General features: G+C 38.6%; 3 protein-coding genes across 3 annotated transcripts in view; 2 read left to right on the top strand and 1 right to left on the bottom strand.

The window, feature by feature from the left end:
• The window catches only part of LOC146466866 (E3 ubiquitin-protein ligase ZNRF3-like), a 28,233-nt gene extending 26,530 nt beyond the window's left edge, over positions 1-1,703 (top strand). The window contains exons 12-13 of the mRNA XM_085126734.1: positions 345-743; positions 1,426-1,703. Coding sequence (XP_084982860.1) covers positions 345-743; positions 1,426-1,463 — 437 coding nt within the window. The 3' untranslated portion in view covers positions 1,464-1,703. The remainder of the gene's footprint in view (positions 1-344; positions 744-1,425) is intronic.
• A 3,577-nt stretch (positions 1,704-5,280) lies between these two features.
• On the bottom strand, positions 5,281-12,829 carry LOC146466865 (Golgi SNAP receptor complex member 1-like). The gene is made up of 9 exons (XM_085126763.1): positions 12,735-12,829; positions 12,508-12,613; positions 12,341-12,428; positions 10,716-10,853; positions 8,936-8,997; positions 8,038-8,103; positions 7,901-7,930; positions 6,499-6,581; positions 5,281-5,668 (listed from the first exon to the last, which is right to left on the bottom strand). Exons 1-9 carry the CDS (start codon positions 12,802-12,804, stop codon positions 5,544-5,546), a joined length of 768 nt encoding a protein of 255 aa, XP_084982889.1. The 5' UTR covers positions 12,805-12,829; the 3' UTR covers positions 5,281-5,543.
• An 87-nt stretch (positions 12,830-12,916) lies between these two features.
• LOC146466864 (unconventional myosin-XIX-like) overlaps positions 12,917-16,470 on the top strand; it is an 18,671-nt gene continuing 15,117 nt past the window's right edge. The window contains exons 1-5 of the mRNA XM_085126757.1: positions 12,917-13,026; positions 14,066-14,222; positions 15,261-15,314; positions 15,713-15,813; positions 16,187-16,300. Of these exons, the coding sequence (XP_084982883.1) occupies positions 13,021-13,026; positions 14,066-14,222; positions 15,261-15,314; positions 15,713-15,813; positions 16,187-16,300 (432 nt within the window). The 5' untranslated portion in view covers positions 12,917-13,020. The remainder of the gene's footprint in view (positions 13,027-14,065; positions 14,223-15,260; positions 15,315-15,712; positions 15,814-16,186; positions 16,301-16,470) is intronic.

The following is a 16,470-nucleotide window of genomic DNA, read 5'->3' as shown; positions in this document are numbered from 1 at the left end:
ATTTTAGTCCAAAACAAATTAAAATTACATGTTACCCAACTTGGAATTCGCATTAAGGACAAGACTTGGATTGATTAGAAACGAATACTTGGTTTTACCGACTGTAATCTGGCCACCGTAAACAAATGAAGCGCTCTGACGAAGGGCCAACACTCAAGACGTCATCTCTTAATGGTGGCGAAATAGTTAGTCAACTCGGTCGATAAAACCAAACACTCGTTTCTACATCTCACCGACGCATCATCACAGTTTCTTCAGAAACGAACCCCCCCCCCCCCCCCCAAATCTGGATTGATTGGAACTGATTGTTAAAGTTTGTGTTTTTTTTTTCTTTTCTTTTTTAGAAAGGGAAGGAACTACAAATAAACCAAGAAGAGCTCGTCACTGGTTTACAAGACGTTGTGGAAGATGCCTTTCTACTACAGACAGTATTCGTTCATCTATGAGCAGCATAGCGCAATATATGCCAGAAACATCAACTCATATGTACAATTCAACGCATCATGTCTCAAGCGATCCTAATAGCAATGAAAGCGACACACATTCACATTCTGTTATGAATCTATCCTCTTCGCAAGGATATTTAGAAGACAATAGTATAAGTTTGCAGGAGCTAGGAACGAACTGTGAAAATCACACTTCATCGAGCTCTCTTAGAAGTGTTAGTGTGCAAGGTTATATGTCACCGTACGAGGAGAGAAGGAGTTACACGCATCAAGTCGTTGTAGTGGCTCCAATCACAGGTAAGTCTTCTGAAATCCCAATATGGCTTTTGTAACGAGATGCGGGATATTTGGGCAAAATGCTGGAGAAACGGGATATTTAAAGGAGTTATTACCCGATACGAGAAATCAAATGTACGGAATCGGGGATCATGGAGTTTTTGGCTTCTGGCCGCGTGTGGTTTGGAGCGAGAGCCATTGCTCTCGTTTCGACCCGCGCACCGCAAAAAGTAAACCCATAAACGTTTTTTGCAGTAACGCACTGAAAATACCACGGAAACGGTTGCTGCGCGGGCTTAGTCAAATAATAATGATCTGAGGCTTCCTGTGGTCTTGTTTCCCCCAAGTTGTAAGGCAACCCAAGCAAGTGACCCTCTCCTCGCCTAATGCGAGTACTCTTGCGATTTAGCTCAACACAGGTCTGTTCAACCACCTCCATAGTACTTTTTCTGGGAATAGAAGTTTAACGGACAACTAGTCGCTTAATACAGGTTTGAAGGATCGGGCGAGGGGAAAAGTCCCCCAAAAAACTCCATACGAAACGTCTATACCTCTCTTTGTGATTTCTGAAAAAGACCGTGAGTGCAGAATTTGATTACCAGGAAGACTGTATTTATGCACAAGCTACGTAAACTATGTTGCAAAGTTCTAAAGTATCTGTAAGTAATTCGATTAATTTTGCTCCTCCTTTTTTCCTCCGCAGACGACATGTTGGATGTGTCACAGGAAGACATCGTTTGACGCAATACTCTTACGTGCAACAGCGAAATATTAAAGGAGAAGTAACCGTTGTCCATTTTATCAAAGAGGAAAGAATTTATTGACGCTTAATATTTGTAAATAATACAGAGAGTACTCTTGGACTATAAATCTATTTTCGGAGTTCCTTTTTTTTTTCTGATCAAGCTTATTTAATAGATTTACCATTGACGAATCCCAATTGACTGTATGGAAAGAAATAAAAGTTATCTTTTGCTTTAACTCGTGTCGTTTCGGATGCGTACTTCAAGTACCCCAAGGAGCATTTGAAAGTCAGTTTAAGGACGATGTCTACCGGTACAGAGATATTTTTGCACAGTTTATGACTATGCGGGAAAAGCAGATCTTAGTATGGGCTATTGGAATCCCAAAAGAAAATTGGGGTTAACCACGCATTTTTTAGAGATAATTAAGAAACAATAATTCTAAAGAGTGCTAAAATACAAAGCAATGAATGGCTTTTTTTTTTTTTTATCAAAGTGAAGCTTTATTATCTCTGAAAAATGCATGGTTACCCCCAATTTTTTTTAATACCAAGAGCACTTGCTAAGTTTTCAGCCGTGCAAAAATGTCCCTGTATTAGTAGGCACCACCCATAAGAAACCTGAGTATCTCAGATGCATAGAACACATACGCAGTAACAAAAGTAGGCACCGTCCTTAAGGGGGCAATGTACGGATTTTTTTTTTGAGAAATCAACTAATATCATCCTATATACAAGGAGCAAGAGTGGAATACTTGTGAGATGTTCGTGGCTAGTCTGACGCGGCGTTTCGTCTCGGCCAAGAGACTCATCAGAGACCGTCAATTCTTTATTGTATGAGTGGAATAACTGTTTTATTAAAAACAACAAAGAAATGTTGCTAGTTCTTGCCAGTTCATTTTGCAAAATCGACCAGAAGACACTTTTTCTCGGGCATGGTATAATTGTTAATTATAATCCATCAAATGTTTTCGCTCGCGCGCGATTGGTCTAAACGCCTCACGTGACCGAATATACCCCAGCTAAAACTGGGGAACTGAATATCGGATGTAACTATTCCCCAATTTAAAAAAACTTAAAGCCGCGTCTTGTGTACAATTAAAATTAATGTCAAGATGGGAGAACGGTTTGCTATTGTGACAGAGAGAGAGAGAAACCTGCTGGTCGATAAAGCAGTATCAGAAAACAACATACGCTCTAAACGTTTTTAACGGTAAACTGTTCTTAAACGAAATGTTTAAACCGCTCAAGCTCGTTGCTACAGGTTGCGAAAAATATTTGAAGGATAATAACCACAATAGCCTCCATTTGGCTTTAAAAATGTGCTCCGATAGTTGTCCTTGGACATTATCTGCTCCTCGAAGCTCACAGTTTTCCTCGAGCTTCGCCCTCAGAAAACGGTTCGCTTCTCGGAACAGATAGTGTCCGCGGACAAATATCTGAGCATATTTTCGCGCCAAATGGTGGCTATTGTTTATATGTACCATGGCCGCCAAGCCAATCAAATTCCTGGAATTACACTATATACAATAACCCAGTTTTTAATAATCAACAATTATTCCACGAGCGCGCGCTGGATATTTATCAATTAGACGGCGAGCATCGGCTGTTAGTATAAATCTACTAGTGTTCTATCACGAATGCCGTTCTCTGATTGGCTACGCTACTCGCTATCTATTCTGTGATAGATAGTGAGTAGCGATTTTCAACAAAATGGCGGCCACTTCGTCGCGTTTTCGTAGTGTCTGCGACGAGGATATAGATAATTTACTTGCTTAGTTTTGCACGACTAGTAGATTTATACTAAAACAATTAGATTATTCGCTCTCGATTTCTATGCGTGATAGCTGATTCGGGCTGCGCCCTCATCAGCTAAATCTCGAGCTCATAATCTAATTGTTAAATAGTTGGCGAGGGGCAAGAGATGATAGATAGCACGCGCCGAGTTGGCTATCAATCATCTTATATCCAACAAGCGCAAGTGGAATAATTGTTTTATTAAAAACAATAAAGAAGTATTGCTAGCTCTTGCTGATTTCGCTTTCGGAAAACCACCAGAAGACAATTTAATGGTCGCTATTTCTCGGGCATGGAATAACAGCTCATGTACCATGGCCGCCAAGCCAATCAAATCTCTGGAATTACATTATATACAATGATCCAGTTTTTAATAATGGCTGTTATCCATTGGCCACAAAGCCAATCAAAACTCTGCTTCAATCAGCGCGTTATCAATCAAGTCTCGAAGAATAAATTAACACAGACGAATCGCACATTTTGATGGAAAACTTTTAACTTGAGTTTTAAGGCTGTCTCCCCTTAAATTACACACAATGGATGATAATAATCACACGAAAGTTTTCATCTCACAAATAAAAGAAATATACCGGAGATGGACTCTTTTTCCATTTGTTTATTTACATTTATACCTTCATTTCAATACTCATGATCACAACTGTTTTCATTTTATTCTACAATATTTTTGTATAACCGCAACTTTCTGCAATTTACGAAGCACTTGCACACCACGCTTACCCAAATATCAAAGATTATCTTCAGCAACAATCACTGAAGAAAACCGTAATATGAACAAAGGAACGGAAGACGGGCCAGGTTCTCTTATATACCCATTCTACAGCCGCGGCTAGACGTGCGATTTGTTTACTCGCAAAAGGAACGCAATTTTGCCAGTGTGCAGCATAAAGCCCCGTCTACACGAGCAATTTTTATGTGGCAATTTTTATTTGCCCGTGTAGATGATGAGAAATTAATGACCAATTTTTATGTGACAACTGCATTTGCTGAAAAGCTGGCGTGTTAGTTTTTATGTGGCAAATAAAAATTGCCATATAAAAAAATTGTCCGTGTAGACGAGATGCCACATAAAATGTGACAATTTTTTCAACGTCTGGCCCGTCTTCTGACTTTCGCCATCTTGCTTTTTGCCTTTCTATGGTCATCTCCGCTGTGCGAAATTATTACTGACGCAAATTAACAAATATTTGTCGAGCCATCTACACGGGCAAATAAAAATTGCCACATAAAAATTGCTCGTGTAGACGGGGCTTAACTCGCAAGAGTTCAGCTACCCACTAAAATTTCCTTTTGCACGAAATTTCCTCAAAAATAGTACCAAGCGTGGTGCGTTTTTTTTTTAATTCGCCTTTTCAGTTTTCGATAACAGAAACGCACTCTGAAATTTGCCCTAAAATAGTCGGTGATGACTGGGAAACAAAGGGGTAAGTGAAACTCAAGGCGCTGCCGTCAGGGCGGTCGATCTTTTAAAAGTCGTTACGCAGACCTCGACGGCTGTAAAGAGACTACGAATCTCATGGTACCTTGTGTGCCTTCTTTTGCTCCTGTACATATGTTCTGCGCACCTCGAGATGTTCCCAGAAATTCGCTTTTCGTAACGGTGGTGACTGCTAAAACAAAGATATTTCTGTGCGCTTTACAACTGTGCGGGAAAAGCAGCTCTTTGCAAGGTTTAATTATTGGAATCGCAAAAGAAAATTAGGGGTAACCCCGCACATTTCAGACATAATTAAGCTTCATTTTGGGAAAAAGTTCCGTGCATTGTTTTGCACTTAAACCCTTTTTAGAATAATTGTTGCTGAAAATGCGTGATTGCCCCCAATTTTCTTTTAGGATTCCAGTAGTCCTTGTTAAGATCTACCTTCCCCACATAATCATAAACTGCACAAAAATACTTCTGTATTAGCAGGCACCGTCCCTAAACCATTGAATTTTCAACATTTGTTTAGGATTACCTAATAATTTAAATACGCTATCGCTGTTGTCTATAAAATTAGCGGCTCCGTGTTCAATTTTCTCTCTCACATTTATCTTTCTGGGCAGTGCTCCATAAAGTCTCAAAAAGAACCCACCACCTCGAGAAACAATTCATAAATACGTCAATTCGCGAGGATAGGATGGGTCAGAACCGACCGATCACGAAAGGTCAGTCCTCTAGTCTAGTCGTATTGCGTCGCCACCGGTCGGTAATCTTCGCCCAAGTTTCGGTGAATTTCGTTGCCCTTCGGAATCTTAGCTTAAGGATGACAAATGAAGTGTCGTGTTTATCCAAGGGCGTATATAAGCATCAATATTATGCAGATGGAAATCACGCTGGCTAGGATGATGGAGTCTCGTCGTTTCCTGACATTTATGCGTTGAATTAAACTGTTTAACGCGGGAAAACGATCTGAACGGCACATCAAGGAAATAAAACAAGACACCTTGAAGAATAAAATTGCATAACAACGTTCACATGAAACGGGGCAGAATTGCAAAAATAAGGGAACTGGTCGTAACAAGTTTGTTCGAAGAGGACCCACCTTGTCTGGGGTGGGGGGGTTATCGAAGACACCACCTATCTCGTGAACATTACAGACAAAATTTTATTGGCTTTAAAATTTGAGTTGACACAGAAAGAGTCAGCATTGTTAGATTAATAAGAAAAGTGTGGTTTGAATCTCCCTGTCATATTTTACTTGTGGATAGAGGGGTGGCTATGCAATAAAGACACCATCTTTTGACGTTGAGGACGGAGGGTGCAGGCAGAGACCACCATCTATTTTGGGGTTTGGTGGGTCCTGTTCGAGTATAGTAGTTTTGTCCACTTCCCTAACCAATCTTTTCTTAAGGCCTTATTGAGGATTTATCTTATGAAGAGCTAGCCTGTTCTAGAAAAGGAATAACACCACTGGTATTTAATTTGACGGGGAGACCTGCACCGTTTGCAGCGTCTTACATGGCTGGTTACGAGGACAAAAGAACGAACAACAAGACAATGTTCCTTGCCCTAAAAAACAATGCAGCTGCAGATTATAAAGGTCCAGTGAAAATAGAGCTGTTCAAAGTTGCAGGTTTACAGCCTTATAACTGACGATTTTGTTTAGATAAGGCAAAACTTTATTAGAGGACCCACGAATGACAAATGTTGAAAACCGGCAAATGGTATTCCAGGGAACAATAACCGGTAGCCGTGGACACTGGCTCAACAAATCAAGTTTTGCCTTGTCAAAAGGATACTAGTCACTGCACTTAGTCGGCTGGTGACCCCATAAAGAACACCTCGCTGGCTTTGAAGGTTTTCCTTTGTGGCCAATGCAACACTGCAAGAATATTGAAAACAGTCAGGCGGGTAGGCGGCGTGGTCCAGCGGTTTAAGGCGCTGAACTTGAAATCCAGAGGCCCCGGGTTCAAGCCCGGTCCTTGACCAAGATTGTATATAGCTAGCTGGTTTGCCTCCTGCAAGCTGGGATTTTTAAGTTGCTACTGTATATTTGATTTGATTATTTTGTTTCCATTATTTCTGAGTGAAATGCCTGTAGTACATAAGTGCATTTCCACTATAAAATACATTTTTTTAGGATACATTTTTGAAAGAAGGTAAATTTTATCAGCATAAATAGGAACTGAAATCAATCCACAAACAGAACAAATAATAATAATAATAATAATAATAATAATAATAATAATAATAATAATAATAATGATAAAAAAACCGACAAAATAAATGGAAGTTCTCTTTACCCTCACTCATCTAAATCTGGATCAGTTAGTTCTTACAGTCTAACATGGTCCCAATAATTTTGGTTTTTTGAACAGGAAAATAAACTCCTCAAGAAAAGCGTAATCTTTTACATTGCGGCTATTCTATGGATTGTAACTGTTTTTTCGTGCTGCCAACCACCCCCTCTTTAGGAATTTTATACATATTTAACTTTTTCTCCATTGATTAATATATTTTTCTTGAGTGCTTTTGCGGATATTCATTATACCTTATTCAATTTTGCAAATTCGAATGTTACATCATTATCGTGCCATTGTTTTTATTCCTGTTATTTTGAGAGCCGTAAGTGAGAAAACTGCACTGACCAAGAACCAATTTCTCATTAGAATTTCAATACCTGATTAAATTTAAGAGGTCACAAGAATACAAGAAATGGTCAACCAGGATGAAACGTCTTTATGTTTAAACATACTCTCCAAACTAGCACCAAATGATACATATGAAGAGCAGGGACAAAATGCACATTGATATAGGGCATTAAAGGCTAAAGGCGTTGTTACCCTAGACAATTTTTCTTACGACTTGTCTCACAAATTTTTGCAATACAAGTTGCACGAATCATTGCCAAGTGTAACATGCCATGAAATTAACATGGCTCACAATTTTTTGTTGCCGCAACCATTGCGAAAAAGTACAGGTCGGTTCTACTTTGCGTAACATTGCGAGGCATATATATTGCAAAGAATGCTACACTATGCAACATTTTGTGCAACTTGTGTTGCAACAGCTCATTAAAATTGCAAGAAAAGTTGCAAGGCAAATTGCCTAGTGTAAAAACGCCTTAAAATCTCCATGGTTTTACCACTCGCTTAACTTAAGAAAAATCAAAACAATAGCACATTACAAAGGAACACTTACCCAATTACTTCATCAGCTATGCGATCAGAACTAAAATGGCAAGAAAAAAGACTTAGTGGATGAAAACTCTCAAAGTAGAAGACAAAAGAAAATTAGAAATGCATAAACACAAAATACAAACAGAAAATTCAACTTACTTTCTTATATGTTCATTTTCTTTTAGGTAGAGATCTGTTCTTCTATTCATTCCAGTCTTGTATGCACTTAAGTATAACAATTTAAAACAAACAAATATTTGACAGTTAAATTCTTTTATGGTACAGTGCAAAGTTCCGTAAGTAAAAACCCTCGTCCCATTTCAATTTAACAGCCTTGGCCAGTCATCACTTCACAGATGTTGCTACAATGTGGTGGCTAAATCAGGTAATGACTATGGGCTGATGTAACATAACCTTTTAACCCATATTTTGAAGAACAAATTTTCCTATCTTGTCCACATACTTTTCTTACAAAAGTACTGGAGAGAAGTTATTAAAATATCCAAAACATTCACCTTGGGTGATCACATCCTTAATTCTCATGACTCCAATGATCAAATAAGCATGGATATTACAAAGAGAAATTTGATTAAAATTTTATTGCTTCGAAGAGGTGTCAGAATCAGGTACCAACTATGGGCCAATGCAACTTAATAAAGTTGTGTCAAAATGTGAAAAGGCAGCCACAAGTAAGTTGCTCTTCCAAGAAATTTGAAGATATAGTACAGGCATTTTCCATTGCAGATGTCACATAATGTTTACTTAAACCTGTTAGTATCTGAACAAAGCATACATGTGTATTATTTCCAATCAAACACTACCAATAAGTCAAGTTATGTTTTAGCTCATTACGTTTTGGAGGCCATTAGTTTTAGGAAGCTAAATCTTGTACTTTGGGATTGTTAAAACAATCCAAATTAAATTGCTTCTTTTACTTTTTTAAAAATACATCACTGACAGTACTTTTAAAAATATAATGGACGTTTTTTCTTCATCTTAAAGTTTTGCATGTCCATCAATGAGTAAACACCAAATGGATAGACGTAATTTCACTTACTTGATATCTCTATGAACAGATCCAAGTAGATCTTCTCTATCTCTATAGGCCTGGATGTTCGCCTACAAACAAAATTATTGAATTTTGACAACGCATTTCCTTGTATTACAAAATTCTAGAATGCATATAAAGAATATTGTTTTTATTATAACAGGGTTATTCAGTATCGGATAATTCTTGCCTTTTCAAGACAAGATGCATGTAACTTCTGACAAAATTGCTCTAGAACTTTCAAGAATCAAAGTTGAAAAAAATGCATCTTTCTCCCTCTGACATCCTGGCACTGTTTCAATAGACCTTTATAACTTGGCGGCCATGTTGAGTCTCAGGGGAATAAAAAGCTTTGTTTTCGCATGGCAAGCCTCCGCCAGATACAAATTCAGTGCGAGGCTTGTCGCGCAAAAACAAAGCTTTTTATTCTCCTGAGACTCAACATGGCCGCCGAGTGATAAAGGTCCATGAACATGTTTGTATAACATGAACCACAAACAGCACCGCACAGGCAAGCAGTTAGCACAATAAAACATTGTCATTCAGATGTTGGATCAAACAGTTTTTGATATCAGACAAGCATATTTCTACACGTACGCACAATAATATTGCTCAGAAGGCGACCCATGTAAACAATAAATAGTTCTACAGTCAAACCTTGTTATTACGGAGACAGCTGGGACCTGAAAAAGATTCCAACTTAAAGCAGCATTCATACATATCATTTTATTATACAAGTTCATTTTCAGGAAAGTCCATGGTGATGGATGGTGCCCAAAAAACTGTCCATAACATTTGCGTGGTTGTCCACAGACCTCAGTTTGACTGTATCTCAGCAAAAAAGAAATTACCATAGCTCAGGAGTAGCTTGCCCAGAGGCAGAGATCTCCGTAAGCCCCGGCGACCAGCAAAAATCGCTGGCTAGTCGTCCTGGGCGCGCCGGCTACTCAGATCCAATTAAAAAAAATTAATAAATACTTTGTTTTGCATCCAACGGCAACTTTTCCATTTACAACGTCTACTTTCCCTTGGGTAAATACATTACGAAATAAATAAAGTTTTCCAAGTGAGTTGAGCCAAGTGTCTAAAAATGTTTTTGACTGAATAAACTTGAAAGTTTCGTCGAGAATTTCGTCACACCAACGCTTGAATCTGCTTGCAGACATCGATCGAACATTCAGCAAACGAAACAGGCTCAGATTGCGAGGCAGCGGTTAACAACGAAAAGCACTCCATATCAGACAACATACTATGTATTCCAACACATGCAAAATGCGAGCGAGCCAGAGGCGCATGGAAGGCACTTAGGCGCCTTTATAAATTCCTCTGCCGGCTACTCCATTTCATTCTCCTCCTACTCCAAAATTTAGGGAGAACCCTGCCAGAGGACTGGCTGGAATATATGTTTTCTCAAAACCCAAGTGGTTTTCTGCTTAATAACGATCACAAACCATTCATGGATAAATTAAGAACCACTGATAAGTTAACTTGTTTTCCTTTCTAAAACTTCTTTGCTTTAGAATTAAGATGGAGCCAAGTGGGTGCTAGTTGAGGGTGTAGAATGCATAGGGCTGGGATTTTTTGTGCTATGGATACATATTATGTATTCCCTTGAAATATTCTTGAAATCAGTCTGGTATTCTTTATAAGATACATTTTTACACCACTTGTTACATTAAAATGGATCAGAATAAATTACAAGTACCACCTCCATTGAGAAAGAAATGCACTTTTGTTTAAAACTGTGTACGCTGTATATTGTCTCAACCATAAACTCTTGAAGACAGACCTTTGTCTTTGCAAACTCATGTGAGTAACCCTGCAGTATGTCTCTGTGCCTCTGAAGCGTGTGAAGCTGAGTAGCATTAGGCTGGCCAAGGTTGAAGCCTGCTGTATATTCAGCCATTGAGTCATTTACTTCTGTCAACTAAGATCAAAAGAGATATACAGGGATTAGTTACTAAAGAAACTGTGGTGCTGTGTCAGTGGGGAGTAGAAACGAATGTTTGGTTTATCAACAGAGTTGATAACTTAAGGTAAATTGTCCAGTTTTGAATTCACCAAGACTGCTGGATAAAAAGACAAAAGGCAGTCTTGCTGCAAAATGGTAGTCAGGGGAGGATATAATCAATACTCGCTTGAAATGATCTATATGTTAATGTCAAGAGGGATTATGTGATGGGAAAAAAAAGATTTTATGGAGATCACCTTAGTCAGCATGACAAGTAAATTGGAATTAGAACTGTAAACCGTTTAGGCTTTTTTAATTTCTACAGAAAAGAGAAATTAATACCACTACACCAGCCTAGAATACTATAACAATATTTTTTTCTAGCTGTATTCATTCCCTGTCAAGTCCTGATTTGTGAGCTTGGTTGAATTTTGACAACCTTATGCTCTGGCATTATATCTCTGTTATCCGGATTCCATCGTTTAGTGCTGCCCTGACGAAAATGATTTTGCCATGGTGAAATCATTTTTGCCGTGACAAAAATGAGTTTGCTGTGGTGAAACTGTTTTTGCCATGACACTTGTGGGCCACCTTACTTCACCGATCGATGAAAAGCATAATTTCATCCTTGTCAGGACTGTCTAAGTTAGCGAGGGACAAATTAAGATATTCTAATCACATAATTAAGTCACCCATTTCTGACAGATCATTTAAACTTTCCAATCTTGCTATTGTTTGCTCAACTACACTGTAGGCGAAACGATAAAAGTCTGCATGCTCCGCCATCCTTATTTTCCTATGCACTGGGTCGGCCCAGTTCCCAGGCGCGAGCGACACCGGCCGTTTTAATACTCAGTTCCCACAAGCATGTTGAATTGTGGCGTTGAATGTTCAATTGTCACGTTGCATGTTCAATTGTCATGTCGCATGTTCAATTGTTCCCTTGGTGATTTATGTGTCATCTTACACCTTGAATTGTTACGTCGCATGTTGCATTGTTCCTTAGCCGAAAGAATGTGTCACCTCGCATATTGGATCATCCCTTTGCACGGTGAATTGTCATCTTGCATGTTGCATCACAAACTTGAATTATGAATTGTGACCACTAACTTTGTCAAATGGAATGTTGCATTGTCAACTCGAATGTTAAATCGTAAACATGAATGTTGGATTACAAACTCGAATGTTTAAAACGTAAACTCATATGTTACATTGTGAACTCGAATGTTAAAATGTGAACTTCAATTTTGGCGGAGATATAACGCCACATTATGCAACGTCATCTGAAATGGCAGTGGCAACAAAATAACCATCAAAATATTCACATAAAATTAAACTTAAATAATCGTATCCGTAATGATTCATAACCCTTGCGAATAAATGAAAAAAATTCAAGGCGTAACGTTTAATTTTCGCAGAGACGTTCACTAAATGTGTACAATTTGGGAACAACTTAAGCTTACCTTCGATAAAAGTTGTTCAATTTCTAATCCCATGGTATCGAAAAGACGTTCACTGGAGGAACTATTGAGAAGTGGTGATGTGTCGGAACTGTAAATAAAAACAACAGGTAGCTGATTACGTTTTGAGACATTCAGCCTTATATATAATACTGCAATTCGGTAATTACCTCTCTTTAAAGCCATTATGGTGACTGTAATTCGTCCCCAACTTGCTGAACGACACCAATTTTAGATCAATTTCGTTTTCAAGTTGTCTTGCTTTCTTCCTCAATTCTACAGAGAAAATCAATGAAATTCCACCATAAATCAAGAAACCATCCACTATATTATCGGAGGGTTCGTAGATTTCAGAGATGTAGGGAAATGTGGTAGAAATCAACGGCAAAACACAAACCTTCCCATTTCATAGGAGTCATTGAGGAAGCCATGTTTTCTGCATCATCGCTCATAATTGTAACTCGCATAGCATTATGGGAAGTGATACGTATTCACTTTTGAAGTTGGCCGCTGATAGGATTTCTTGCAACACCGCGGTATCTTGCATACTTAGCCAATCAAAACTCGTCATTTAGCCACGGTTCGAAATTTGAATGCGAAGCTTTGAAATCAGATGAGAATTTTTGATTGTTACTCTGATCAGCTGTGTTTGATTCGCTATTTGCTGATCAACAGGTGAAAATATGAGGGTGAGTATCTTGTATGTACATTGTTACATGAACTGCTAGCCGTCGATGAATCGATCAATGCACTGCGATCATTTGACAGCGACCGCAAATGAGTTGATATTGACTTTTTGTATAATATTTCGCTTACCTAGATCTATGATCGAGCTGTAAACATGTCAGCTTGTGAAATGGTTATTTGTGTGTAAGGGAATAATTTTGTTGAAATTGAATGACACACTCTTAATTTTTAATTTAGGATTCAGATCAGAATTTTAATTTTGATTTGGATGTAGCTAGCTAGCTAGTGAGTGCTATATTGCGTGTATATGCTGGAAAGCTACACGATTGTATAAATTAGATGTATTAAAGTTAAGTTTACTTATTTAAGAATATATCAGGTTGAGTTCCTTCTGTATATTTAAATGCAAGTGTAATGTTTGTGGCTTTTCGCTGACCTGCTCTTTTATATCCATTATTTGCTAGTTACTGTTCGAAAAACATTTGTTTTAGAAACAAATATATATATGCTAAGTATAGTGCATAGGTTAATATTTCCTTTATACTCAAGTTATGCACCAGTCAATTCCATCCCCTTTGGGGATTATTAGGGCGTTTTTTCATGTTGTCTGTCCTGGGGGTTGGGCATCAGTCTACTACGGGGCATTTGACAGCCTTGTCATTTCACCTCATAACACTCGTCTGTTACTTCCTTTCAATGATATATTCACCAGCAAAGACAATAAATTTGTGATAAACTTCATCTAAAGACCAGAAAAATGAGATGGTAGATCTGCATCACGAATAGTCACCGTGCAAAGATAATGAGAAATAAGAGTTTTCTGAGACTTATTTTGGTCTGAATTAAATTTCATTAGAATGAAAGTAGCTCAAAACAAATAATTCAATTTTGAAACTGTACAGTGAAGCATTTGAACAGCTTGTTTGTTTCCACCATGGGGCATTTGCCTACTGCCTGTGGATCAGTCTGGGGTCTGGGGGGGGATGGACACTGCTGAAAATTAATGATACATTATTAATCGTAAAATATAAATCTTTTTAGGTTGTGGATAATTCAAATACAACCCCAAAGGTACATAGAAAGAGGGGAGCTTCATTGGATGACATTTATCATCACAACAAACATATCAAAGAGGAAAGGCTTGATCTTCAAACCACTGATGACCTGACATCTCTGAGTCCTTTGAATGAAGACACAGGTTTGATTCCATTTGTCCTTCAAGTTGGAAACATTCAGCCTGCGTGCATATTGTACCAGTACAAAATTGAGACCCTTGATCCAGTGCATATTATGGCACACTTTGGATCAGTGCAAGTTTTGTACCATAATAGATTAGATGACCAATAAACATTGCTGCCTGACAGAATCAGTAGCCTGGGGCACCCAAGAAAATCCTCTGGGCGCCTACATGTTTTGCAAAAGCACCTAACACTTCACATGTTGGGTTTCTAACTTCTTGGGTTTTGGCCTTATGGGCTCCTTGAAATTGTTCTTAGGCAACAGCCTTGACAAGCACTGGTCTCATTTGTTCAAAGAGTGGATAACTTTGTCCAGTGGATAAAATATACTCTAAGTAATACATTTTGTCTGCTGGATGGTGACTTATTGGCTGGATAAAGTTATCTACTCTTTGAACAACTGGGACCAGTTACATAACTTGCTCAGATATAATGGTACAGAGAGGAGGTAAGATATGAACAAAGGGCTGATGCATGAATTAACCTTGCACATGTTTATTGCCCATTCTGACGTTCATAAAGGGACTCATAGACCTAGTTTACACATTGTTCAAGTTGCGTCATACAAAGAAAACCTAAAGAAAAAGAAAATTTGAGTTCTCCCAACAAGATTGAGCTTAGGGAGCAACCACTGAGCTAGAAGTCTCATGTGAGGTCAAGGTCTGTGTGACAAACATTCGGCATTAACTGCTAGGAAATATGAGGAAGAGATGTGATGTTATGTTTTAAAACTGGTGAAGAAATGGTCAAAGTATTTTTTCAGTCAGTGATACACTCAGAAAAAGGAAATCTGAGTTCTCCCACATTATTTCTCATCACCTGGGTGTATTTAAAATGGGTACCGGCAACATACTCCTGGGGGTAACCTTGTGATGGACTAGCATTCCATCTAGAGGCTGCTATCAAAGGTACCTCAATTTGTAAAGAAGAATGTTGCATACTGGAAGTCGTTGTCTAATGATAAAATATCTGAGGCTCCCTGCATTTGATATTTTCAGTGCTCAAGGTAATAGAAGCTCGTTTTCAAGCAAGGACATTCTACTCTTGGGCAGGTATGTTTTGCTTTAAATTACCTTTTATTTATTTGTCACTTTTACCTTCTTTAGCTTCTCAGTTATGGAGGCCATGGCTGACAGGAGGAGCTTCGTCATGTGGTCTTGGGTAGTGTTAGCCTGTGTGGCAGACGAGTGAAAAACATATAGGGCACATGAAAAGCCTGGCAAGGGAGGGAGACACGTGACTGTGAAAGTAGTTCTCTCACGCACCCTATATTTTTCATTCACCTGCTACGTAGGCTAGAGCAGTGTTCTTCAACTCTGTTGAGGTTGGGGTGATTTCATTCCCAGGGTTATGATTTTGGTGGCATACTTGTGGTAAAGTGTTTTTCTTCTCCCATGTGTCAGTGAAGACCCTTTTTCATTTTCTTTCAAAATTAATGTCTTTCTCATAGGTGTACCTCTCATTGCCATCAATCCTTTCCAAGATGTGGCCGAACTTTATGATGAAAAGATGGTGGAGAAATACAAGAGGATTAGTCCAGTTGAAGTCAAGGTTTGAAACCAGTGCTTTTTCATTGCTATGTTCTACATAATGGACATAGTTACCATGCACCAGTGCGTAACATTATGCAAGAATTGAGGGGCAGATCTTTTGAAAGTTGCCTGAGAATGGGGCATTTTTTTCCATTGGGTAGGGACAAATATTCATTGACAAGTGACAACTATTACTGGAGGAAATGTGGCATGAATTTTTTCTAACACATGATTCCTCCAGGTCTTCTTTCTCCCTACCTCAAGAAGAAGGAGGAGAGAGAAACTGGGAACAGAGCTTCCTCTGGCCAGGGTGGTTTGTCTGACATCATATTAATCCAGCCTTAAGACTAAGTTGCTTTTTCCCTTATTTGTTCCATCCTTTATCCATCTAGGAATACCCTCCTCATATATTTGCTGTCGGCCAGAAAGCATTTTGTGATCTCAAGAGAAATCTGGACACTAGAAACCAGTCTATCATTGTCAGCGGCGAAAGTGGAGCAGGAAAGGTGAGTGCAGGGAGGGGTGGGTTTGGTAAGAAATGTTCAAGCATGGGCAATAGGAAACATGGGTTTCGACTAAATAAATATTACATTTATCTCAAATATAGTTGAATTATTCACAATAAAGTAGTCTTAAGATTTATTTACTCGAAACCCATGTTTCCTATTGCCCATGG

Source organism: Pavona decussata, unplaced genomic scaffold (assembly GCF_977016875.1).
Source record: "Pavona decussata unplaced genomic scaffold, jaPavDecu1.1 SCAFFOLD_140, whole genome shotgun sequence".
In the NCBI taxonomy this organism is placed as follows: Eukaryota; Metazoa; Cnidaria; class Anthozoa; order Scleractinia; family Agariciidae; genus Pavona; species Pavona decussata.
This window is presented reverse-complemented; position numbering and strand designations above follow the sequence as displayed.